Source organism: Sapajus apella, unplaced genomic scaffold (genome assembly GCF_009761245.1).
Source record: "Sapajus apella isolate SASKATOON/1434 unplaced genomic scaffold, GSC_monkey_1.0 scaffold43, whole genome shotgun sequence".
NCBI classification, from domain to species: domain Eukaryota; kingdom Metazoa; phylum Chordata; class Mammalia; order Primates; family Cebidae; genus Sapajus; species Sapajus apella.
Genome location: NW_022436983.1, coordinates 2,678,481 through 2,703,547, shown reverse-complemented (window position 1 = coordinate 2,703,547; position 25,067 = coordinate 2,678,481). Strand labels below are relative to the sequence as shown.

Genomic DNA, 25,067 nt, shown 5'->3' with positions numbered 1-25,067 from the left:
TGAGCCCCTGTGCCTGGCCTGACGCTTCATTCTTTTTCTTTTGTTGAGATGGAATCTTGCTCTTGTCACCCAGGCTGGAGTGCCATGGCATGATGTCAGCTTACTGCAGCCTCTGTTTCCCAGGTTCAAGTGATTCTCCTGCCTCAGCCTCCCAAGTAGCTGGAATTACAGACACCTGCCACCACGCTCGACTGATTTTTTGTATTTTTAGTAGAGATGGGGTTTCACCATGTTGGCCAGGCTGGTCTCGAACTCCTGACATCAGGCGATCCGCACATGTTGGCTTCCAAAAGTGCGGGGATTATAGGCGTGAGCCACTGACCGTGCACTGCTGACATTTCATTCTTAATCTGCTTTTCACTTCTTCCTTGACTCTTGGCTAGTGTGTTAATTTATGAATTAGAAGACTCTAATATACCTAAGACCTGATGTCTCTGATTCTCTAGTTATTCTTTTTTCCTGATTCTTTTCCTTCTGAATTTTTTTTCCATTTTGCTTTGTGTATTCATTTATTCAGCATATTCATACCAGAGACCCATTTGCCAGGTACTTTTTGTTTGTTACTGGACAGAGTTGTCTTCCACCAGAATACCATTTATCCTGTAAGATAAATGACAGGATGAGAGAGTAGGCAGAAAATAATAGCTAGAGGAATATTTTAAATAGTGTGTACATTCACCTAAATAAGCACAGATAATCGGTTATCATCTCTTTTGAGCAGTTTCTGATGTGGACGTGCCTGTAGTCCTCCATTTTGGGTGGTAAAGCATGAGGCTAATTTATTTTTCTTTTTGGTCTAATGAGATTCATGCTTGAATGTGTGTTTAAAACAATTCTGAAAGATAACTAATCTCATATTATACACAGTATGATACTTTGAGTCTTAAGGTGAAATACTTCCTCTTAATTCAACTGGGAAAATCAGAGATTATTTATATCAGACTTTTTCGAGCTACACATTTATTTGATTATTTTCCCTATTAGACATTAAGCTTTTGGGTCAGGGGCCAAGTCTATTCTTATAGCCTCCATTTCCAGTAGAGTACCTGGCAAATGGGTCTTTGGTATGAATATGTTGACTAAATAAATACATCATCTATGGTAAGAGGAAAGCCTGGATTTGGAACCAGGTAGTATGGTTCATATTCCACCTAATAAGTGACATTGAACAAGCTATGACATCGGGCAGGTTCCTTCCCTCCCCTGAACTTCATTTTTCTCATGGGTAATATGGAAATAAATATTTCTTATAGTTTTTGTAAAGATTAGATGAAAACAATGTGAAAGTGCTTGGCACATAGTTGCTTAGTACATTATTGTTATTAATTCACAGGTCAAATGTACAATCTCAAGCTCACACAGATATGATTGTTTCAACAACACATTTTTTTTTTTTATTTTAATAAAAAAAAATTGGCATGGGGTCTCACTTTGTTGCCTGGGTTGGTCTCGAACTCCTGGCCTCAAACTATCCTCCTTTCTTGGCCTCTCAGAGTGGCAGAATTATAGGCATGATCCACTGTGCCTGGCCAATATTTTTTTATTTTAATTTTAAATAGCCTCTTCAACTAGGACAATGCTAGGGGTTGTTTTAGGAATTATAGTAATTGTTAACCAGTTCCCAATTCACTTTCTTCTTATTCTCTTTGGTTGTTTATGTTTTTATACATCTTGGAGTTTTTTTATTTTTGTTTTTTAAAGCTCTGCTTCCATAATTATAATATTTGATGTGTTCAGCATTAAACATTCCCTGCCACTTTCTCACAAGAGGTGCATGTGTGTGTGTATGTTAGTTAATGCCTGTTTGTGTTCTCTTCCTTTTATATCCCTACCGCTGCAGTAAGGAGGAATAAGGCAATTGTCATGTTTTTTATAACTCCCCAGAGGGGACAAAGAAACATTTAGACATGTATTGTAGACATGCCTGCTTGGTCTAAAGTCCCTTTTTTTCTTGGGGGGGGTGCACCATTCAGCTTTGTTACTACAGTTTGATTTCACTGTGCAGTTAGCTAGCAACCTCTTTGGTCAGGAGAGCAGCTCAATCTGCAGTGACTGCTGCTTTGTAAATGAGTTTTGGTCATAGTGGGTTTTTTTTGTTTTTTTCTTAAGTTTGTTGGCTGAAGCTCCATATGTGTGCAGGCATACAGGCAGCTTTGCTAGGCTGCAGTCCCTAAACTTTGCCGCAGGCCATTATAGTAAAGTTTGTGAGGAGCCTGTGGTGGAATGTTGTTATATGACATTGTCAGCTACACAGTAGGTTACCACATAATGGAGGAGAGAAAAGGCACGTAAGAAATTTAGACAACAGAGCAAAGTCACTGTAGTTCTTTGAAACTAGATCTTTCTCAGCTGTAAAATTTTTTGACCAGTTTTTTTCCTGACATTATTCATACATTATTGTGTATGGAGGCCATATTTATTGCATCTTACTAGCATGGGAATTCTTATTCCTAAGGCAACACCAAATTTCTAGTTCTGGACCCTAAATTATATTTAGGAGGACCCTGTGGGAGAGCTGCCTCTGTGGCCTGGATTCTTCTTTAGTATTTAACTCAGTGTGACCCCTTAAAAGAGCACTTTTCTTTCCTCAGGCCTTGGTTTCTTCTTTTAAGCTAGAAGATTGGATCAGATGGCCTCTCTAGAACTTTCCATCGAGAAAATTTAGAATTTTATGATTTTGGATTTTGGACAGGTTTTTGGGTTGACTTTTGTATTTGTGTGTGAATATGGAAGTGATAATTTTAAGTTGACTAAATCTCTGTCTTTGTTTTTTTCATTTGTATTCTTTTTTTTAGTTTGATTTTTGATTGAATGACAAAATTTGTTCCTGTTAGGCAGTTTATCAAACCTGCTTTTAAGTTAATTTTGCTTGGAGGACTGGCCTTTTGTCACAGTGACTTAACTCTCTTAAGTTTTGCAGCAGAGCCCTTACTTGCTGTCTGTGGCTAAGCAGTAGTTGAGTTAGATTGGCTGGGCACGGTGGCTCATGCCTGTAAGCCCAGCACTTTGGGAGGCCAAGGCAGGCAGATCATGAGGTCAGGAGATTGGGACCATCCTGGCTAAACATGGTGAAACCCTGTCTCTACTAAAAATACAAAAAATCAACCGGGCCTTGTGGCATGTGCCTGTAGTCCCAGCTACTCAGGACGCTGAGGCAGGAGAATTGATTGAACCTGGGAGGCAGAGGTTGCAGTGAGCTGCGATCATGCCAGCGCACTCTAGCCTGGGTGATAGAGCGAGACTCCTTCTCACAAAAACAAACAAACAAACAAAAAACCCCAGAATATTGGAGTCATTTATTTATTAAAAATACATTTAATAAGAGCCAGTGAGTTCTGTGTTGTGACCAAAACCAGACTTAGTTCTTACCCACATATACTTCCAGTCTAGAGAGCAAGACAGCTATTCAAAGAAATAACTACACAAAATAAGTATAAAATCCTGACTGTGTATAGGCTGAAGGAAAGGTAAGTGGTACTATAGGAACTCATAATAGCAGGATTAGCTCTCATTCTCTTTTATTGCCAGTACATAGAGTTAATAATAATAATGACCTCTAAGCAACAGGTACTGTGGTTCTTTCCATAAATCATCTTTTATTTTTATAATAACCTTACATAGTAGCATTATCAATTTCATATTATAGATGAGGAAACTAAGGACTCAGATTTAATTGTGCCCTTAAAATCACACTTAATGCAAGCAAAACCTTGGCTACTGAAATTTATTTTTTTATTTTTAAAATTTCATTAGTAACAAGGCCTCACTTTGTTGCCCAGGCTGGAGTGCAGTGGCATGATCATAGCTCACTGCAGCCTCAAACTTCTGGGCTCAAGCGATCCTCCTGCCTCAGCCTCCCAAGTAGCTAGGACTACACATGCATTTTACCATGCCTGGCTGGTTTTTAATTTTTTTTTTTTTTTTTTGTAGAGACTAGGTCTTGCTGTGTTGCCCAGGTTGGTCTTGAACTCCTGGGCTCAAGGGATCCACCCACCTTGGCCTCCCAAAGTGCTGGGATTACACACATGAACCACCACACCCAACCTGATACTGAAATTTTAATTCAGGTTCATTTAATTCTGAAATCCATGCTCTTTCCCTGCTTTTGAACATCTAGACTCAGGTGTATGGTGACAACTCCTCTTTCTCAGGAATGAAGTACCACTGTCATGGGAGATCCTAATAGAATGCACAAACCACAATGGTGTTTTTTCTTTTTTTTTTTTTTTGGCTGTTTCTTAAGGAGCACGGCTAACGCACAGGAAGTGTGCCCAGAGTCGGCCAGCACAATGATTTTATTCCGATTTGGGGAAATTTTTCTCTAAAGATGAGTGGGAAATTATGATGGAATAGAATACAACATTTACATGGCAGATTTTAAAGAAATTCCAGACTTGTTAAACACAGCTTTGAAGTATGTGTTCATTCTGGAGAAAATTGCGAAACCCAGCATATTGTATGAGTCTTCCTTCTTAGCTTCGCTTTCATTCCTACCTCACAATCCGTCTAAAAAGGTGATTCTGATAAATTGCCTTTTGGTTTTTTTAAAATGTGGTGTATTTTTTCTGGACCCACAGACTCTTTCTCTGGTCACTTTTTTTTTTTCCCCTTTTTTTTTTTTTCTTTTTTTTGAGATGGAGTCCTGCTGTGTCACCAGGCTGGAGTGTCATGGCATTAACTTGGCTCACTGCAACCTCCACCTCCCAAGTTCAAGCAATTCTCCTGCCCCAACCTCCCAAGTAGCTAGAACTATAGGCATGCACCACCATGCCTGGCTAAATTTTGTATTTTTAGTAGAGATGAAGTTTCACCGTGTTAGCCAGGATGGTCTCGATCTCCTGACCTCGTGATCCGCCCGCCTCTGCCTCCCAAAGTGCTGGGATTGCAGGCGTGAGCCACTCTACCTGGCCTCTGTGGTCACTTTCTAAATGTGCTATTAAGTGGAATTTCTAAGGTCTTCATTCTGTTGATGCCATGTTAGTCGTCCTGCTCAGCTGCATACCCTGTGGAAAAGATAAAAATGTTTGCATGAAGTTTGCCATCTGAAGGACAGGAAGAGAGATTTCTCAGGGATCACATTCACACGTGACGCCAGCCACAGACAAGGGTCTGACTTGAGGCCTTTCAGTCTCAACACCTTGGGAATGGACCACAGGCTACACTGCTGTTACAAACCAAGGCTAGGGACTAAAGGAGAGAGTCAGCTCTTGCCCTTAGTTACTTCATGGTGGTGCCTTCTGTTCATGCCTTCTTCCCATATCTGTATCCTCCACTTTCCCCTTGTAAAATGAAGTCCCTGCCTTAAGCAGTCGCCGTAATCACATAGAGATCTTTGAGCGTCTTTGGTGAACATTCACAGAACATTGCTTTCCTGCCCCTTCCCCTTTCTTCAGGGTGAGGAAGTGGCCACATCATGTTCTTGGCCAAGCCTCTGGGTTGGGCCGGGATCCTGCACTTAGCAGGCATGCTCTTCTCACAGGCCCTCCCTCTGCCTCCCATCAACGCCTCCGTCTCCTCTGCAAAGATGCTTCTCCCTTTTTGATATTCATTTGCAGGCTCCCTGCTCCTTTCTGTCCATTCCCTGTTTACTTCTTAGTCTAAAATGTTTCCATGGTAACAGGTTACTTTTCAAAGGGAACATCTTGTCATTTTATTTAATCCACTGCAGCTGAAGAGGACTGAAATATTAAGTTGTAGTTGCTATGGATACTGCTTTGTTACGCTTTTTTAAAAAATCAGATTTCATATACAATGGTTTTCTGTTTAATACTTCAGGAATAAAAACAATGACTTATCATTATTGTTGTAATTTGGCTTCTGGAACTATTTTTTTTTTTTCATATTCCAAAACAAAGATTTATAGATTAATACAGGCTGAATTTCAGCTGTTTTGACAAACATGTATTTCTCATTAGCTACACAGGGATATTTCTTCTTCACAGCTCTTAATTCGGTTTTTGTAATATGATTCACAGTATAAAAATGTCTCTAAGATGATGAATCCACAGCAAAATCCTTAGTAAACATAAGAGAAGACAGAAATAAATCACTGGAGTTAGTTTATTGAATCTCATTGCTTATAAGCTGTGGCCCTCTTTCTTTAGTTACTAATTCAGCTGTGTACAGTGTCATTTGGGGTTGATCTGTTTGTCCTTTAATCAGTTTTTTCATGCCTGGCATTCTTTCTTATTTCCCATCTGCCTGTAGTATATCCCCCTCTTCCTTTGACTTTTTAAAAACTTTAAATTTTTTGGATTCACGGGATATTGCAGATACCACAGAGTGGTCTCATCTTTTGTAACTGTAATACAATACCCAAACCAGGGAACTGGCATTGGTGGATTGTGTGCATGTAGCTCTGTGCCATTTTATCACGTCTAGTTTTGTGTAAGCACCACAACAATGAAGAGGCAGAGCTATTCATCACTACAAAGCTCTCCCTTAATGGCCACACCCACACCCTCTCTCCCTCCCTCTCTACCATCTCTAACACCTGGCAGTCATGAATCTGTTCTCCATTCTGTAATTTTGTCATTTCAAGAGTATTATATAAATTGGCCTTTAACTTTGATATGTTTTCCTCTTTCATCATCACTTTCAAACTTAAAAACATTCTTTGGATCATTTTGTCTTGCTTGGGTGTTTGAAATGAACATAGAACCAGAATACGTAAAGGGATATGGATTCCTATCATTCTGTTTGTAATTAATTGTATGATTTTGGTTCAGTAACTTAATCATTCTGCCATATGGGAGTGTGATTGAGAGCTCTGACTTTGGAGTCAGCTGACCTTGAGTTCGAATCCTGATTTCTCCACTTTCTAGCTTGTGTAATCTTAGGCAACAGCATAACGTCTCTTAGCTTCAGTGTTCTAACCTATACACTTACCAGTTATAATAGCACCTCTCTTGCAGGGTCGCCTTTAAGATTAGATAAGAAAATAAATGGCAATTGCTTAGCTTGAAAAGCCTGGTACATAGTAAACGTTCAATGGATATGTTTGTTGCTTTATTAATGTTAAAATTAGTATTGTTTTAATTACCAATAAAGTAGAGATACTGCTTCATAGAGTTGTCATGGAATAATGAAATAATGTATGCCCTGCATTTAGAAAGAACTTAGTATTATTTTGCTTATGTTTGTTATGTGACTATAATAAAGATTTTCTTTTATTTTCTTTCTTTCTTTTTTTTTTTTTTTTTGAGATAGAGCCTCACTTTGTCCCTGAGGCTGATGTACAGTGGTGGGATCTCAGCTCACTAAAACCTCTTCCTCTCGGGTTCAAGCGATTCTCCTGTACCAGCCTCTGGAGTAGATGGAACTACAGGCATCTGCCACTACGCCCAGCTAATTTTTGTATTTTTAGTAGGGGTGGGGTTTCTCCATGTTGGCCAGGCTGTTCTCAAACTCCTGACCTCAGGTGATCCGTCCACCTCGGCCTCCCATAGTGCTGGGATTACAGGCATGAGCCACCGTGCCCAGTCTACACTTAGATTTAAGATAATGTATGTGAAAACTCTAAGATGAGGATAAAGATATATGTGTGCCTGTTGCATTATCCTGGACATGACTTTCATCTTTGGTTTCTTATTTCATATAGTAGTATTCTTCATCTCACTTGGCTAGGATTCATACTGCCTTTGGTCTGGATTTTTCTTCTGAAATTGATGACCACCTTGGCTTTCAGTAGACCTACTTTGTTAATGCAGCAGCATGGTACATCCAAGCAGAAACGTCTTTCATAGCTGTGTGTTTTGTTTGTTCGTTTGTTTGTTTTGGAGATGGAGTCTTGCTCTTATCATCCAGGCTGGAGTGCAGTGGCACGATCTTGGCTCACTGCAACCTCCACCTCCCAGGTTCCAAGCAATTCTCCTGCCTCAGCCTCCTGAGTAGCTGGGATTACAGGTACCTGCCACCATGGCCAACTAATTTTTGTATTTTTAGTAGAGACAGGGTTTTACCATGTTGTCTAGGCTGGTCTCGAACTCCTGACCTCAGGTGATCTGCCCACCTTGGCCTCCCAAAGTGGGGATTACAGGCGTGAGCTACTGTGCCCGGCCTGTTGTTTGTTTTTTTAAAGACAGAGTCTGGCTCTATTGCCCAGGCAATATTATAATATTATAGTGCAGTGGCATTATAATAGCCCACTGCAGCCTCAAACTCCAGAGCTCAAGTGATCCTCCTGCCTCAGCCTCCTGAGTAGGTGGGATTATAGGTGTGTGCCACCATGACCAGCTAATTAAAAAAATTGTTTTCTAGAGTCTGTTGCTGAGGCTGGTCTCGAACTCCTGAGCTCAAGCTGTCCTCCTGCCTCAGCCTCCTAAAGTGCTGAGATTACAGGTGTGTGCCACCATGTCTAGTGCTGTGTTGTTTTGAACACAGGATAGAAAGAGACCTGAATTTCTGTGAATAGCAATACTAATATGTCTGTTGGTATCAAAACATGAATTAACTACCTTAATACCTAGAAATGAGATAATACTGTAGAGCACCTAGAACAAATAGTAAGTTCCGAAATATCAGCTACTGTTGTTGTTAGAGGAGAAACCTGGCATCTTCTAAATGAATTTTAGCTTCCAGTACTTTCTAAAGTTCAGAATGTACCATAATCAGTGGTTCTCAAGGCATGGCTTGTGGACTTCATTATTATTTATTTATTTATTTCCTTCCTTCTTTTTTTTTTTTTAAGACGTGGTCTCGCTCTGTTGCTAGGCTAGAGTACATCTCAGCTCACTGCAACCTCCGTTTCCCAGGTTCTAACAATTCTCCTGCCTCAGCCTCCTGAGTAGCTGGGACTATAGGCATGCGCCACCGCACCCAGCTAATTTTTGTACTTTTAGTAGAGACAGGGTTTCCCCATATTAACCAGGCTGGTCTCCAACTCCTGACCTCAAGTGATCCTCCCACCTCCGCCTCCCAAAGTGCTGGGAACTTGTTGAGATTTTGGTATAGTATCAAAAAGGCTATATTCTTCCCTTTTCTAGTTACTTGGCTGTGTTAGGCTGGATTATCTTCATATACTTTAACCACAACAACATATTGTAGATTGAATTCAAAAGTAGATAGGAGAGTCTAGCTGTCTTTTCTGTTAAGTCAAATGTAACGAGATTTGCAAATAATAAAAGAATGCCACTAAAGCTTTCTGCTTAAAAGATGCAATAACTGTTTTTTTTTTTTTTTTTTTTTTTGAGACGGAGTCTCGCTCTTGTTACCCAGGCTAGAGTGCAATGTCACGATCTCAGCTCACCACAACCTCCGCCTCCTGGGTTCAGGCAATTCTCTTGCCTCAACCTCCTGAGTAGCTAAGATTACAGGCACGCGCCACCATGCCCAGCTGATGTTTTGTATTTTTAGTAGAGACGGGTTTTCACCATGTTGGCCAGGATGGTCTCAATCTCCTGACCTCGTGATCCACCCGCCTCGACCTGCCAAAGTGCTAGGATTACAGGCTTGAGCCACCGTACCCGGCAAATAAATAGCTGTGTGATGTTATCAGGCTAGCTAGGTGTTGTGCATCTGTGATTTTTTTTTTTTTTTTTCCTTCCTTCTTGAGACGGAGTTTCGCTCTTGTTACCCAGGCTGGAGTGCAATGGCGCAATCTCGACTCACCGCAACCTCCGCCTCCTGGGTTCAGGCAATTCTCCTGCCTCAGCCTCCTGAGTAGCTGGGATTACAGGCATGCACCACCATGCTCAGCTAATTTTTTTTTTTTTTTGTATTTTTAGTAGAAACGGGGTTTCACCATGTTGACCAGGATGGTCTCGATCTCTTGACCTCGTGATCCACCCGCCTCGGCCTCCCAAAGTGCTGGGATTACAGGCTTGAGCCACGGCGCCCGGCGCAATTACTTTTTATAAGAATATGCAAGTTGTTATGTAATGGGCTTATTGCTTTCTAAATAAATAAGTATTTTGAAAGTTAAAAAAAATTTAAATTCCTTGGGATGTTCAGTAATTTTTATTTTTATTTTTTTACAATAAGCTTTATTTCCATTTTGTCCAAGGCTTGGGGGAGGGGTTCAGGGTAGTGGCTGGAGGAGCTGCTTAGGCAGAAGCCCTGATACTATGAGAGGGGCTCCTAAAGGTTGCTGGGCTCTGTAGGCTCCTAGTGGTGCTTGATGGTGAGTCTTTTGGAAGAGATACTTACCCAGCCCAGCCTGGGGAGGTTGGTCAGGTAGTCGCCGATCTTGTTGAGGTTCATCTCCTCATCTAGCAAATGGCTCTCAGAAAGCCACAGAGATGGGGGTCTGTGCAGGCAGACCCCCGGGCCTAAAGATCCAGAGGGTCTGGTTCAGGTTCTTCCCCAGGGCCATGGTGGCTTCCGTGGCACCCAGGGTTTTTACCCCCACTCATCTTGAGACGGCTTCTGCACATCCTGGAAATGGGTGCTGCTGCCACACACGTCTTCAAGAGACACTCAGTACCCTGAAGCTTCTCATTGGCCAATTTATGGAAGAAGTGGTCCATGCTTACCAGAGCCACATCATTATGGTTGAAATAGAAGCTCAGAGAGAGATGGGTGTAAGATGTCCATAAATGCAAATTGACCAGGTGGTTGATGGCAGCCGCCACCTCGATGGGATAATTCTGAAGAATCTAAGAGCTTGTGGTTGGTCAGCAATGAGGAGATAACTGCAAACACAGTGGTGGCTGGTCCCAGAAGAGGAGGTAGCCAAGAAGGAGGGTCTTGGAGGTGGCAAATGGAGAGGAGATTAGAGGGCAGTTGGAGGCTGGAAGAGATGGAGTCCCAGGGTATGTGCTGTCCAAACATCGTTGAAACAAGAGACAGATTCTGGGACCACGAAGACACACTCCAGTAATTTTTAAGAGTGTGAAAGGGTCCAGAAGCCTAAAAGTTTGAGAAATGCTGTGTTAAGTCAAAGACAAAATGTAGTAATTGCATTAAGTTTGCAATTGATGATTAAGAGGGCTTCCTACAAGCTGTTGATATTATGTTTAAATATTAATTTCTGGTGAATTAGTAGTCCAGAAACATTCATGCAACCAAGGAACTTTTAGCTATTCCTAATTGAATAGATAATGATAGGCAGATGCCGTACTAGATTCTTCTAAGATATATGAACCACAAAGGGTGCATTCAAGAAGGGAGCAATTCACAGACTCACTTTGCACCTGGCTGCAGCCTCATGGGGATGCTTTTTCCATCTGCCAGGGAAACATTCTGGGGTGTTGTAGCTGCCTGACCTATCAAGGGTATTGTAGCTGTCTGGGGATACAGGAAAAAAAGAGAAGAGAGCAGTGCGCAGCAGGGGAGAGATACTTAGTTCAGTAAGGAGGATTCTGATTGCTCAGTGGATTCCAGACACAGCTGAATGCTGGCAATTCCCCACCATGTGTACTTCTTGTCCTTTATCTTCAGTTCTTATTCTTGTGACAGTTTTTCTGTCAGATGCATCAAACTTTCTCTAATGGCATATGTTGCTATCTGCCTCTTTATATCTTGGACCTAAAAAGTACTTTTACCATTTATTCTATATTCTGTAACTCTTGCATATGGTAGGCTGATGCCATTGTCTGCACCTCAGATCCTACCTGTTCAAAAAGAACTTTGTTATATTCCTTGCTACAGAACCCTGATATTTAAAAGTTGCGTACAATTTTAAAATACTTTTGTAGTAGGCCAGGCACAGTGGCTCACGCCTGTAATCCCAGCACTTTGGGAGGCTGAGGTGGGCAGATCACGAGGTTCGGAGATCAAGACCATCCTAGCCAACATGGTGAAACCCTGTCTTTACTAAAAATACAAAAATTAGCTAAGCGTGGTGGCACATGCCTGTAACCCAGCTATTCGGGAGGCTGAGGCAGGAGAATCACTTAAACCAGGGAGTTGGAGGTTACAGTGAGCCAAGATCATGCCAGTGTACTCTAGCCTGGTGACAGAGCAAGACTCCGTCTCAAAACAAAACAAAACAAAAACAATACTTTCGTCATAAAGAGGGATTTCTAAATAAGCTTTTAAGGAGGTTCTTTATTTTACCTTGGTTTTCATGTTATATAGCCTACTTATCAGTACTCTTCCCTGATGTAAACACTTTTCAAGTATCTTAAGATGGTCCAATACATTTTTTTGTCTCATTTCTATCACTAGTTTATTAATAACTATCTGACTCCTATTTTTATGGAAATACATGAAATATAAGTAGTTCTAGTCAACAGGGTATTTGGGCGTTTGTTTCGTTATGGTTTTGAGCTAAATATAATAATAATATTGGCTTATTAAAATAAAAATGGGGTTGGAGGGTGAGTGCGGTGGCTCGTGTCTGTAATTCCAGTGCTTTGGGAGGCTGAGGAGGGGATCTCTTGAGCCAGGGATTTGAGACCAGACTGGGCAGCATAGCAAGACTGCATCTCCAAAATAAAATAAAAATGGAACAAGAATGTTTGTTCGGGAATTGTCAAGGACTTAAGAGTCAGTGTAGCAGTGACATGGAAATGATATCCAACCACTTGAGAACTCTAGACTAACAAACCTTCTGGAAGAACCTGAAGAAGGTTAAGCCGTAGGCACAAGTTACCGAATGGGCTGTGGCAGAGGGTTTCTGAAATGATACATTCTGGCTAGGTCTACTTGTAGGGAATACCACATTTGGAAAGTATTTAGAAATAAAGGAGAGAACTTTTGGCAGCTTGTTTTGCTCACAGCTAGTTAGAAAATAGAAAGGGACAAGTTGGAAGGGAAAATAGCAGTAACACTGACTGCTTGTTTTTCTTAAAGAAGCGCTTGTGATTAAAATAACTTGTGGCTGATTTGATTCCTCTACATACCTCCTAAAACAGCTTCTTCCATTTCCTGTAAACCTATTAGAACAATCCATCTTTTAGCTTCTTTTTTCCACATGCCATTCTCCTAATGAAGATGACTTGTATGATGAAGTCAGCCCTCATGCAAGCATTTCCCTGTCACAGCCCCTCCCTTTCAACCTGCCACCTCTGCATGCTTTCATTTCTACTTGGAAAGTCCCCTTTTTTTCCTGCTGTTGGCTTATTATCTCCTTCTGTGTCTACTCTTGAAGGCTGCCTCATTTTGGTACCTCCCCTTTACATTTTTTACTGTGTCTTCTGAAGTGTCTTAGGTTGATGAATATGGGCATTGGCCTGTTCTGGTGTTTTGATATGGATGCTTCCTCCCAGCTGGAGGATTGTAAGACTCTTGAGGACTGGACCACCACATTTCTTCCTCTTCTTCGTCTTCTGTTTTGTTTGTTGCCTCTTTTGTAGACAGGGCCATGCTCTGTTGCCCAGGCTGGAGTGCAGTGTGAACGTGGCTTACGGCAGCTTTGACCTCCCAGGCTCAAGCAATCCTCCTGAGTAGCTGGGTCTACAGGGGGGTGCCACCATGCCCATCTAATTTTTAAAGTTTTTGTAGAGATGATATCACTCTCTGTTGCTCAGACTGGTCTTAAACCTCTCAGCTCAAGTGATCCTCCCTCCTTGGCCTCCCAAAGTGCTAGGATATTACAGATGTGAGTCACCCTGCCTGTCCCTATTTGTTGCCTTATCCCCAACACCTAGGACAATTCCTGGCTTATAATAGGTACTTAAATATTTGATGAATGAATGACCCAGTATGTGTCCTAGGATAAGTTTTCTCAATTGTATTTTATAAGGCATATGGTAGGGCACCCTGACATGTCTTGAGAAGAGGAAATGTCTGACTGGAATTGTACTGCAGGAATGTCCATCTCTCAGAGGCATGAGAGAATAATGGTATAGGGGCCAAGCGCAGTGGTTCGCGGCTATAATCCCAGCACTTTGGGAGGCTGAGGTGGGCAGATCCCTTGAGATCAGGAGTTTAAGACCAGCCTGGCCTGAAAATGACGAAATCCCAAATTATTAAAATTACTAAAATTTACCACTAAAATTACAAAAATTAGCTGGGTGTGGTGGTAGGCACCTGAAATCCCAGCTACTTGGGGAGGCTGAGTCAGGAGAATCACTTGAACCCAGGAGGTGGAGGTTGCAGTGAGCCCAGATTGTGCAGCTGCACTCCAGCCTGGGCGACAAAGCAAGATTCTGTCTCAAAAAAAGAATGATGGTATAGGAAGTTTCTCACGAAAGGAAACTGTAGTCCTTAGGATTTTCAAAGGAAAAAGGTTGTAGAGGTGTGTATAGTGGTGGGTGGTATATGTACACAGGAGAACATCAGAAGTAGTGGGACGTGCATTCTTCCTCCAGTTTTCCTCATTTATTTGAAGTGAATTACTGTTTTTTGAAAAATGAGTGAATGTTTATGTCAAAACTATATTGTGCTAACTTAATCCATTCTATTTCTGTTCCAGGAGGCTGAACAGTACCCAGGGGGAGATTCGTGTTGGTCCTAGTCATCAGGTAAGGTTCATTTTCATAGCATCTTTAGTTTTAATAGGTTTTTGTTTCTTATTATTCTGCTGGCACTTTATTCTGTTGAGCAGCATCTTAGAACTGTTTGTTACTGCTATAAGGAATTTTGTATAAATACAGAGATTTTTTTCCCCCAAATCACCACATACATTAAAAAAAATTGTTCTGAAATATATACATGAAGTAAAATCTACCATCTCCCATTTGTAAATGCACAGTTCTGTAGTATTTACATTAATACTGTCGTGTAGCCATCACCATCATCCAATTCCAGAACTCTTTCTGTCTTACAAAGCTGAAACTCTGTACCCCTAAACAGTAACTCCATTTCCCCTCTCCTGCAGCACTGGCAACCGCCATTGTACTTCCTCCCTCTTTGATTGTCCTGCCTCATAAAAACACCTCATATGAGTGGAATCAAACAGTGTTTGTCTTTTTGTGCCTGATTTTTTTTTTTTTTTTTTTTTTTTTTTGAGACGGAGTTTCACTCACGTTACCCAGGCTGGAGTGCAACGGCGCGATCTCGGCTCACCGCAACCTCCGCCTCCTGGGTTCAGGCAATTCTCCTGCCTCAGCCTCCTGAGTCGCTGGGATTACAGGCACGCACCACCATGCCCAGCTAATTTTTTGTACTTTTTAGTAGAGACGGAGTTTCACCATGTTGACCAGGATGGTCTCGATCTCTTGACCTCGTGATCCACCCGCCTCGGCCTCCCAAAGTGCTGGGATTACAGGCGTGAGCCACCGCGCCCGGCCTTGTGCCTGATTTATTTCACTCAGCATAATGTCCTTGCAGTTCATCCATGTTAATAGCATGTGTCAGAATTTGTCCCTTTTTTTTTTTTTTTTTTTTAAATAATTTATTTATTTTACTTTAGGTGCATACTATATCTGGCATTTCTCCCCATGTTATCCCTCCCCTCCCTCCCCACCCACCCCCCAACTATCCCCTGTGTGTGATGCTTCTCTCCCTGAGTCCATGTGTTCTCATTGTTCAACACCCTTCTATGAGGGAGAACATACGGTGCTTGGCTTTCTGTTCTTGTGTCAGTTTGCTGAGAATGATGGTTTCCAGATTCATCCAACTCCCTACAAAGGACACAAACTCATCGTTTTTTATGGCTGTGTAGTATTCCATGGTGTATATGTACCACATTTTCTTTGTCCAGTCTATCATTGATGGGCATTTGGGTTGGTTCCAGGTCTTTGCTATTGTACACAGGGCTGCAATGAACATACGTGTGCATGTGTCTTTATAGTAGAATGATTTATAGTTCTTTGGGTATATACCCAATAGTGGGATTGCTGGGTCAAATGGAATTTCTATTTCTAGATCCTTGAGAAATCGCCACACTGTCTTCCACAATGGTTGAACTAATTTACACTCCCACAAACTGTGTTAAGAGTGTTCCTATTTCTCCACATCCTCTCCAGCATCTGTTGTCTCCCGATTTTCTAATGAACGCCATTCTAACAAAATTTCCGTCCTTTTTAAGGCCAAATGACCCATTGTATGTATGTATGACAGTTTGTTTATCCATTCATCCACTCAACACTTGATCGCATATTTTTATTAAAAAGATTTTTAAAGCCAGGCACAGTGGCTTATGCCTGTAATCCCAGCACTTTGAGAGGTTGAGACAGGCAGCTCACTTGAGGTCAGGAGTTTGAGACCAACCTGGCCAACATAGCAAAACCCCATTTCTACTAAAAATACAAAAATTAGCTGGGTATGGCGGCAGGCGCCTGTAATGCCAGCTTCTTGGGAGGCTGACAGGAAAATCATTTGATCCAGGAGGCAGAGGTTGCAGTGAGCTGAGATTGCAGACACTGTACTTCAATGTGGGCAGCAGAGCAAGACTCCAACTCAAACAAACAAACAGAAGGATGTTTAAAACCTCTTTCCCAGCTGGCTGTGGTGGCTCACACCTGTAATCTCAGTACTTTGGGAGACCAAGGCAGATGGATCACCTGAGGTCAGGAGCTCTGGTGTTTGAGATGAGCCTGGCCAAGATGGTGAAACTCTGGCTCAAGATGTAAATATACAAAAATTAGCCAGGCGTGTTGGTGTGTGCCTGTAATCCCAGCTACTCAGGAGGCTGAAGCAGGAGAATCGCCTGATCCCAGGGAGCAGAGGTTGCAGTGAGCTGAGATTGCACCACTGCATTCCAACCTGGGCGACAGAGTGAGACTCCATCTCCCTCCCGCAAAAAGCAGACAAACAAACAAACAAAAACCCATAAACCTCTTTTCCTTCAAGATAGTCAAGATGGTTAGGATACTTTTCAGTCAGAGGGTTGCTGTGTCATGACTGTTGCCGTTTCATATTTCATTGCATTTACTACAGCTCTCTGTGGTTTTTTTGTTGTTGTTGTTGTTGTTTTTCTTTTGGAGACAGGGTCTCACTCTGTTTCTAAGGCTAGAGCACAGAGGCACGATCATGGCTCACTGCAGCCTTGCCCTCCTCCTGGACTGAAGCAGTCCAACCTGCCTCAGCCCTCTGAGAAGCTGGGACTAAAGGCATGTGCCACTGGGCCCAGCTCATTCTGTTTTGATCTCAGTATCAGGATGCTTTCACTGGCAGGACTCTGGCTCTGTTTCTGTCTCCCATGTCAGGGGGGCTTTGCTGTGCTTCTCTGAGACTGTTGTACCCAGCTGGGCTCCATGGAGGTGGTGTCATCCTTAGCTCAGTTTGACTAATTCTAAGATACACTTTTTTTCCTTCACATTTGCTCTCTATGTTGGGCTTCATTGTACATTCTGTGGTGTGGTTATAATTTATTGGCTGCATTTCATCCTTTCTCAATGCACATAAAATAACAGTGACTCTTACAATTAATGAAATATAGCAAGTGCTGAGAGGAAGAAAGGAATTCGACTTCTTTTCCCTAGGAGCAAGGAAAATTTCCCCAGCATGTCCCTGGTAGACCCACTTTCCTCTTAGGAGGAAGGAAAATTTCCCCGGCATGTCCCTGGTAGACTCAAATGTTGTTGCCATAGATTGGGTCATGTGTCTATTTATAAACCATGAGGAAAAGGTTTAGCATGATTAGTACTTGAGTTGGAATAAATGCTGGGGAGTCCACAGCTAAGGCCATCATGTCTAAAGACATAGGATGCAGGCAGCAGTGAGCCTTGGAAGTGCATAGAGATTTCAGTCTTCTATCTAGTTATTCATTATTTCTGTCTAGATTTTGAGCAGTTCTTGTGTGTCCAGCCTGGGGAACAGAACCAGACTGTCTCAAAAAAGTAAAAATAAAAATAACCTTTTAAGGGAAAATATTAACATATACAAAAGCAGGGAAATAATAATACAATAAAGTCCTTCTATTCATTACTCAGTTTCCACAAGTATCAAATCCTAGTCAAACCTGTTTTAACTCTGTCATGAAAGAAATTAAGTGAAGTGAACACAAAAACTCCCAGGGTCATGTAGTGTAATGAAGATGCTTTTCATCCCAAACCTGGGGTTGTAACTGATACCGACAGACAGAAGCTGCAGGAGGACAGTGTCTGCTTGTTCAAGCAGAGTCTTGGTGGTGGTGTGTTCCATCAGGTGTACCTGACTGCCACCTCGGGGCAGTATTTTCAATCTGGGAATTTGTACTCACCTAGTGCTACTCAGTTTCATCTCCCATTCTCTGCTTTCTCTTGCACTGTATTTTACTACCCATTTTTTTCTGTCTCACTATGTATTTCCGGTGTCTTGAGATCTTTGTACCAGACTTTTATTTTATAGATTTTTTTACCTACCATAAAAGAAAATGTAGTTCCTAAGGAAAAGTTGCTTACATTCTTGGAAAAGGGGCAGATTTACTGTGATTGGATTTTTGTATACTGCCATTTAAAATCAGATGTTCGGTTTTTACATCAGATTTTAAATGTGCTTCATTTTCAGAAAGAAGTATTTTGGAGCACCAAAAATAATAGAACTCTTACAAACTAATTGGCAACATTTACCTTTTTAAAATTTTTGACTTTTGGCTTCCGCCTATAATCCCAGCACTTTAGAAGGCCAAGGTGGGCAGATCACTTGAGCTCAGGAATTTGAGACAGCCTGGGCAACATGACAAAACCCCATCTCTACAAAAAATACAAAAATTAGGTGGGCATGGTGGTATATGTCTGTAGTCCTAGCCACTCAGGAGGCTGAGGTGGGAAGATTGCTTTAGCCTAGACGGTTGAGGCAGCACTGAGCCAAGAACACACCATTGCACTCCAGCCTGGGTGCCAGAACCAGACTGTCTCAATAATAATAATAATAATAATAATAATAATAATAAAAAATAAACCTTTTTATTAGGGAAAATACTAACATATACAAAAGCAGGGAAAGAATAATATGATAAAGTCCTTCATTACTCATCTTCCACAAGCATTAAATCCTAGTCAAACCTATTTCATTTATACCCCCTCTTACCTCCTCCTGCCGTTATTTTAAATGCCTCACAAATACATCATTTTCATTGTAGATGTTCCAAAGATAAGGGCTTTGGATACATTATATCACAACATACACAAATTCATAATACTCAAGTGCCTACTATGCCCAGATTTCCCCAGTTGTCTGTATCTTTCGCTCTTTCTTTATATTTTCATAGTTCGAATTAGAATCTAAATAAGAGCCATTCATTGTAGTTGGTTGATACATCTCTTAAGTCTCTCTGAATTCACAGGTCCTTTCCCCAGACCTCCAGTGTATGTGGTAAAGAAGCTATTTCATCCTGTAGGGTGTTCTATAGTCTAGATTTTGCTGATTGCATTAAATTTGTTACCTCCTTCTTTGCATGACTTGAGAATTAGTAGTTAAATCTAGAGGTTCGGTTGCAGTCTAGTTTGGTACCCTGCCTTCTGGAAAAAAGCTTCCTGGATGGTGGTATGTACTTCTACCAGGAGGCTTATATGTCTCTTTTTTAACTGTAATTAGCAGCCACTGATTGTTTCTTAGATCCATTATTAGGAATTTCAAGATGGTGATATTCTAATTCTACCATCCCTTCATTTGTTCATCATACAAATAAATGAAACGTCACCATTATCTTTCAATGGTTACCAGTGGGTTTAAGATTATTTTTTAATCTATAATCAAACTTTAATCTGTTCTTATTGATGATTAAATGATCCATCTTGGGCCAGTAAGAGCATCTTCCTGCGGTATTTTTCCTTTTCACTTTATCCCAGGGGTTTTGTCCTTTTCACATAATCCTTTTTCTCTGGTAAGACATGATTTTAATGCCTCACCTTATACATTGTCTTCCCTGGATCTGGAATTAAACTTGTGTCAGAAGAGTCCACTTTTTTTGTAGTGGGAAGTGGCATTTACATACTGAGTGCCAGGATATTTGTTCTCACTGGGTTGGTTGCTGTTACTAGGCCTTTTCAGTAGACAGAATAGGAAATAGGCATTTTCTTTTCCTACTTACTTTTCTTTTTTCTTTCTCTTTTCCTTTTTCTTTTTTTCTTTGTTTTTTGAGACCGAGTTTCACCTTTGTTGCCCAGGCTGGAGTACAGTGATGCGATCTCGGCTCACGGCAACCTCTACCTCCTGGGTTGAAGTGATTGTCCCACCTCAGTCTCCCAAGTAGCTAGGATTGCAGTCATGCATGCGCCACCACGCCTGGATAATTTCGTATTTTTTCTTTTTAGTAGAGACGGGGTTTCTCCGTGTTGGTCAGGTTGATCCCGAACTCCCGACCTCAGATGATCCTCCCGCCTGAGCCTCCCAAGTACCTGGGGCTATAGGTGCGCCTGGCCTTCTTTCTTAAAGATAAAATACATTATAAATTCATACTGATATTTCCAATTCAAATTCAGATTTTCATATGGCCTTTATACTAATTCTGTTCTTATTTCATCTATATCTTTATCTTCTTCCCATGTCTCATATCCCATTTTTAATGACACCAACAAAATTATTTATTTGCTTCAATTCCGTGATGCGTATATAGCCCAGAATAACCATAATCACACTGCTACAAACAGTATGCTTACTGAAAACAGTTTAGTATTGCATTTTGTGTTGTATATCCTGCCAGAGCTATATAAGCAAATTAATGTATCTTTTTTTTTTTTTTTTTTTGAGACGGAGTTTCGCTCTTGTTACCCAGGCTGGAGTGCAATGGCGCGATCTCGGCTCACCGCAACCTCCGCCTCCCGGGTTCAGGCAATTCTCCTGCCTCAGCCTCCTGAGTAGCTGGGATTACAGGCACACGCCACCATGCCCAGCTGATTTTTTGTATTTTTAGTAGAGATGGGGTTTCACCATGTTGACCAGGATGGTCTCGATCTCTTGACCTCGTGATCCACCCGCCTCGGCCTCCCAAAGTGCTGGGATTACAGGCTTGAGCCACCGCGCCCGGCGCAAATTAATGTATCTTAGAGTTACTGGAAACAGTTCCTAGAGTGGAACCAGCTCAGTGGTTGCATTTTTTCCATTTGGTTTACAGTTTTAATGAGATTGTTATTATTTAAGCTTCTTATTTTCATTCCCTCTGCCCCTTCTTAGATAAATAGTAACATAATATACATCCTTTTTGCCACCTTTCTTTCTTCTAACAATATATTCTTGTGTTTTCCTCATAGCAATATGTAGAGCTCCTTCTCATTCCCTTTTATAATACTATTTCGTAGAACTCCATTTATGAATGTAGCAGTTTATTCACCTAATCCCTATTGATGGGCATATGAGTTGATTCCAGTCGTTTGTCATTACATGTAGTGCTTCAATGAATAGCCTGCGCATATACATTTTTATGTTTTTTTCAGTGTATCTTTGGGCTGTATCCCCAGGAGGGGGATGGTTGACTTAGAGGACAAGTGCATGTATAATTTTGAGGGTGTTGCCACATTCCTCTGCATGGAGATTGTATCAGTTTGTGTTCACACTAGCAACTAATATGAGTGTTAATTTTTTTCATGGCTTTCTGTATTGTCAGACATTTGGATTTATGTCAGTATGATAGATGGGTACTTGAATATGTGCCATTAATTTACATTTCTATTGTCAATGAGATTGACTCATCAATTTCTATGATTAAGAGGCATTTGTGTTTCTTTTTCTGTAAACTATCTAATTATATTTCTAGTCCATTTTCCTTGAGGATGGGGAAGATTGGTTCTCCTCCCAATAATAGTACTTTTCAATTAATTTAACAAACATTAGAGAACTGCTGTACCCAGTACTGTACTTGGTGCTGGGGAAACAGAGCTCAGCACTAGTGTCAAAGAACTTTTAATACCAACATCTATTGTGTTTTCATTATTATTATTATTATTTTCCCGAGACAGAGTCTCACTCTGTCATCCAGGCTGGAGTGCAGTGGTGCAGTCTCAGCTCACCAGAACCTCTGCCTACCAGGTTCAAGCAACTCTCCTGCTTCAGCCTTCCAAGTAGCTGGGACTATAGGTTTGTGCCACCATGCCTGGCTAATTTTTGTATTTGTAATAGAGATGGAGTTCCACCCTGTTAGTCAGGCTGGTCTTGAACTCCTGACCTCAGGTGAACTGCCCAACTTGGCCTCCCAAAGTGCTGGGATTACAGGCGTGAACCACCACGTCCAGCCGATTGTGTTTTAATTTTATCCCACTATTTTCACTATGTATTAAGCAGAACTAATTGCGGCACTCGGTTTGATGTTATAGAAGTCACTACTTAACCAAAGAAGAATATCCTTGCTTGGAGAAAGTGAGCTTGATATACATTTAGAGAGATGGAAGATAGCCTGTAAGGCCGTGTTGGTACTGACTGCTAGCCTGAGAGCCACGTGGCCTGCTGATGTGATGTTTTATTGTACAGTTGCCTCAAAAACTTGAATAACCGACACTTAAAACCACAAATTTTACATAAAAGTGAAGATTTCTGGAATTTGGAAAAAGTTGGAGGATGAACAGACACTGGTTCCCATTCCTGTGTGGCAGCATTCCCTGGATGGGGCAGCTCTGTCTCCATTTCACCATGGTTCACTTCACTCTTGAGTACATAATACCTGCACATCCAGGTTAGGAGCCACTGCCACACATGGCTGTTCAGTACTTGGAAGATGGCTAGTCCAGATTGGGATATGGCATTTTGTTTAACGTGACTACTAGAATATTTTAAATTATATAGTTTTTATTTCTGTTGGATGGTGCTGACTTACCTTCAGCCTGCTGCATTCATTAAATCTTTTGTTTAGGCTTTGTGTACCATGGAGCTTTATCAGACTGGTGTATGCACATTCATCATTTGACAGGATGAGAACATGTGCCTCTTGCAAATGTCTGATTTTTCACAGGTCTCTGCTGGTTATGGTGGTCATGGCACCTGCTTGCCCTTGCTCTGTCCAGCAGAGTGTGGGTGAGAAAATGCCACAAGTATTTAAATCTGATGACTTAGAGTCTTGGTGAGGAGCACTGTTGCTCAAATATGTTTTAAAATTCTTTTTATTGAGGTATGCTCTACATACAGCAAATTGTTTATATATTATGTATGCTTTTCAATCTGTCTTGATGATTCGTATAAAGACACAGAACATTTCTGTCATCCCGGAAAAGGTCCTTCTTGCTCCTTCACAAGAATTCCTCCTTTCTAGAAGCAACCACTACCCTGATTTCTATCAGCACAGGTCAATTCAACTATGTATATACATATACATATACATATACATATACATATACACACATACACACACATAAATATATAATTTTTTCTTTCTTTCTTTCTTTTTTTTTTTTTTTTTTGAGATGGAGTTTGGCTCTGTTGCCTAGGCTAGAGTGCAGTGGTGCGATCTTAGCTCACCACAGCCTCCACCTCCCGGGTTTAATCAGTTCTCCTGTGTCAGCCACCCAAGTAGCTGGGATTACAGGTGCCTGCCACTGTGCCCAGCTAACGTTTGTGTTATTAGTAGAGATGGGATTTTACCATGTTGGCCAGTCTGGGTCTTGAACTCCTGACGTCAGGTGATCCACCTGCCTCGGCCTCCCAAACTGCTGGGATTACAGGTGTAAGCCGCCATGCCCGGCCTCAACTATATTTTTTATTTTACTTATTTATTTATTTTTTTTTGAGATAGAGTTTCATTCTGTCACCCAGGCTGGAGTGGAGTGGCATGATCTCAGGCATGTTCCACCATGGCCTAAACTATATTTTTTAATGCTAACTTTAATACCTCATCTTTTTTTGGTATTGACCATGACTTATATTGCTATTGACTGTCTTGAGAGTAACACTATTCTAATAGGATAGCTCTCTTAGTTTTTTCCAAATATTCTTAGGTGACGTTTCAACATTTGCATATGTCTTCTTTGTCAGCTTGTTATATTGGAAATGTATGTGTGTTTCCCTTTTTTATCAAATAGCTGTTATCATCTAAAGGCATTCTTTGCTTTTTTTAAATTTGTTTATTTATTTTATGCATATGTGTATGCTTCTGTTTTACTCTTGGTATCATGCCGGCACTGGTTTACTTTGACACTGTTAAGCAGATATTAAGCAGTTTATTGTCAAATCTTCTATAGTGAAATGATCCTGACCTTCAAAATGGTCAGTTTACATGACTTGTGGTTTTGCTGTTATTTTTCTGTTGTCAGAGGAAAGAGGCTCAGTAAAACATTGTATCTGTTCCTAAAGACTGCCTATTGCAATAGCTCTTTATAATTAATACATTCCTCAATTGTGACTTACCCGTCCCTGTCTTACAGGCCAAACTTCCAGATTTGCAACCATTTCCTTCTCCAGATGGTGACACAGTGACCCAACATGAGGAACTGGTCTGGATGCCTGGAGTTAATGACTGTGACCTCCTTATGTACTTGAGAGCAGCAAGGTAATAGGAATCTACCCCATCCTGCTTTCTGAATTAGGCCATCTGAACTGATTATAGGCAGTAAACATTCCCTCTCCCCAGGGATTTTATTTCTATATTGGGCATTCTCTGACTTTAAGTTTGGTTACACCCTCTGTAATCAGGGCCCTGGCTCTACTTACCAGAGAAAAATAGTTTATCATGATGAAGTAATTTTTTTCTTGCCAGTGTTTGCCCCACATCAAATTTTGGAACTTTTCAAGAGGAAAACAGCTTAAGCCATATATGCAGTTCAAAACCTCTCAATCCAGTGGAGTACTTGAGTTATTCAGCTCATCTTTTTTTTTTTTTTTTTGAGACGGAGTTTCGCTCTTGTTACCCAGGCTGGAGTGCAATGGAGTATATATATACATACATACATATATATATATATATATATGTACACACACATACATACACATATATATATATATATATATATATATATATGTATTTTTTTTTTTTTTTAACAGGGTCTTGCTCTGTCACCCAGGCTGGAGTACAGTGGCCTAGTTGTAGCTCACTGCAGCCTTAACCTCCTGAGCTTGCTGAGCAGCTAGGATTACAGACATGTGCCACCATGCCTGGCTATTTCTAATTTTTTTTTTTGGTAGAGATGGGGTCTTGCTATGTTGCCCCAGTTACCTGGCTGTTTTCTAGTCAATGGCATTGTGCATGGTGACATTCAGTATAGATGAGAATGTGTAAGTGGAGTGAATGACTAAGAGGTTTTAGCTCTGATTTTTCACGATTTTTTTTAAGACAGGTTCTCAAGCTGGAGTGCAGTGATGTAATCATGACTCACTACAGCCTCAACTTCCTGGGCTCAAGTGATCCTCCCACCTTATCCTCCCCAATAGCTAGGACTGCAGGCATGTGCCACCAC

At 41.1% G+C, this 25,067-nt stretch overlaps 1 protein-coding gene and 1 non-coding gene across 8 annotated transcripts in view; both read left to right on the top strand.

Annotated features, from left to right (window-relative positions):
* RERE (arginine-glutamic acid dipeptide repeats) overlaps nt 1-25,067 on the top strand; it is a 474,067-nt gene that overhangs the window by 309,433 nt on the left and 139,567 nt on the right. For all 7 annotated transcript variants that reach the window (XM_032301146.1, XM_032301145.1, XM_032301141.1 and 4 more), the window contains 2 exons: nt 14,300-14,348; nt 24,039-24,163. In XM_032301146.1, coding sequence (XP_032157037.1) covers nt 14,300-14,348; nt 24,039-24,163 — 174 coding nt within the window. The remainder of the gene's footprint in view (nt 1-14,299; nt 14,349-24,038; nt 24,164-25,067) is intronic.
* Nucleotides 11,116-11,240, top strand: LOC116566720. The gene has a single exon (XR_004275995.1). It is a non-coding gene; the product is annotated as a small nucleolar RNA SNORA77 (small nucleolar RNA).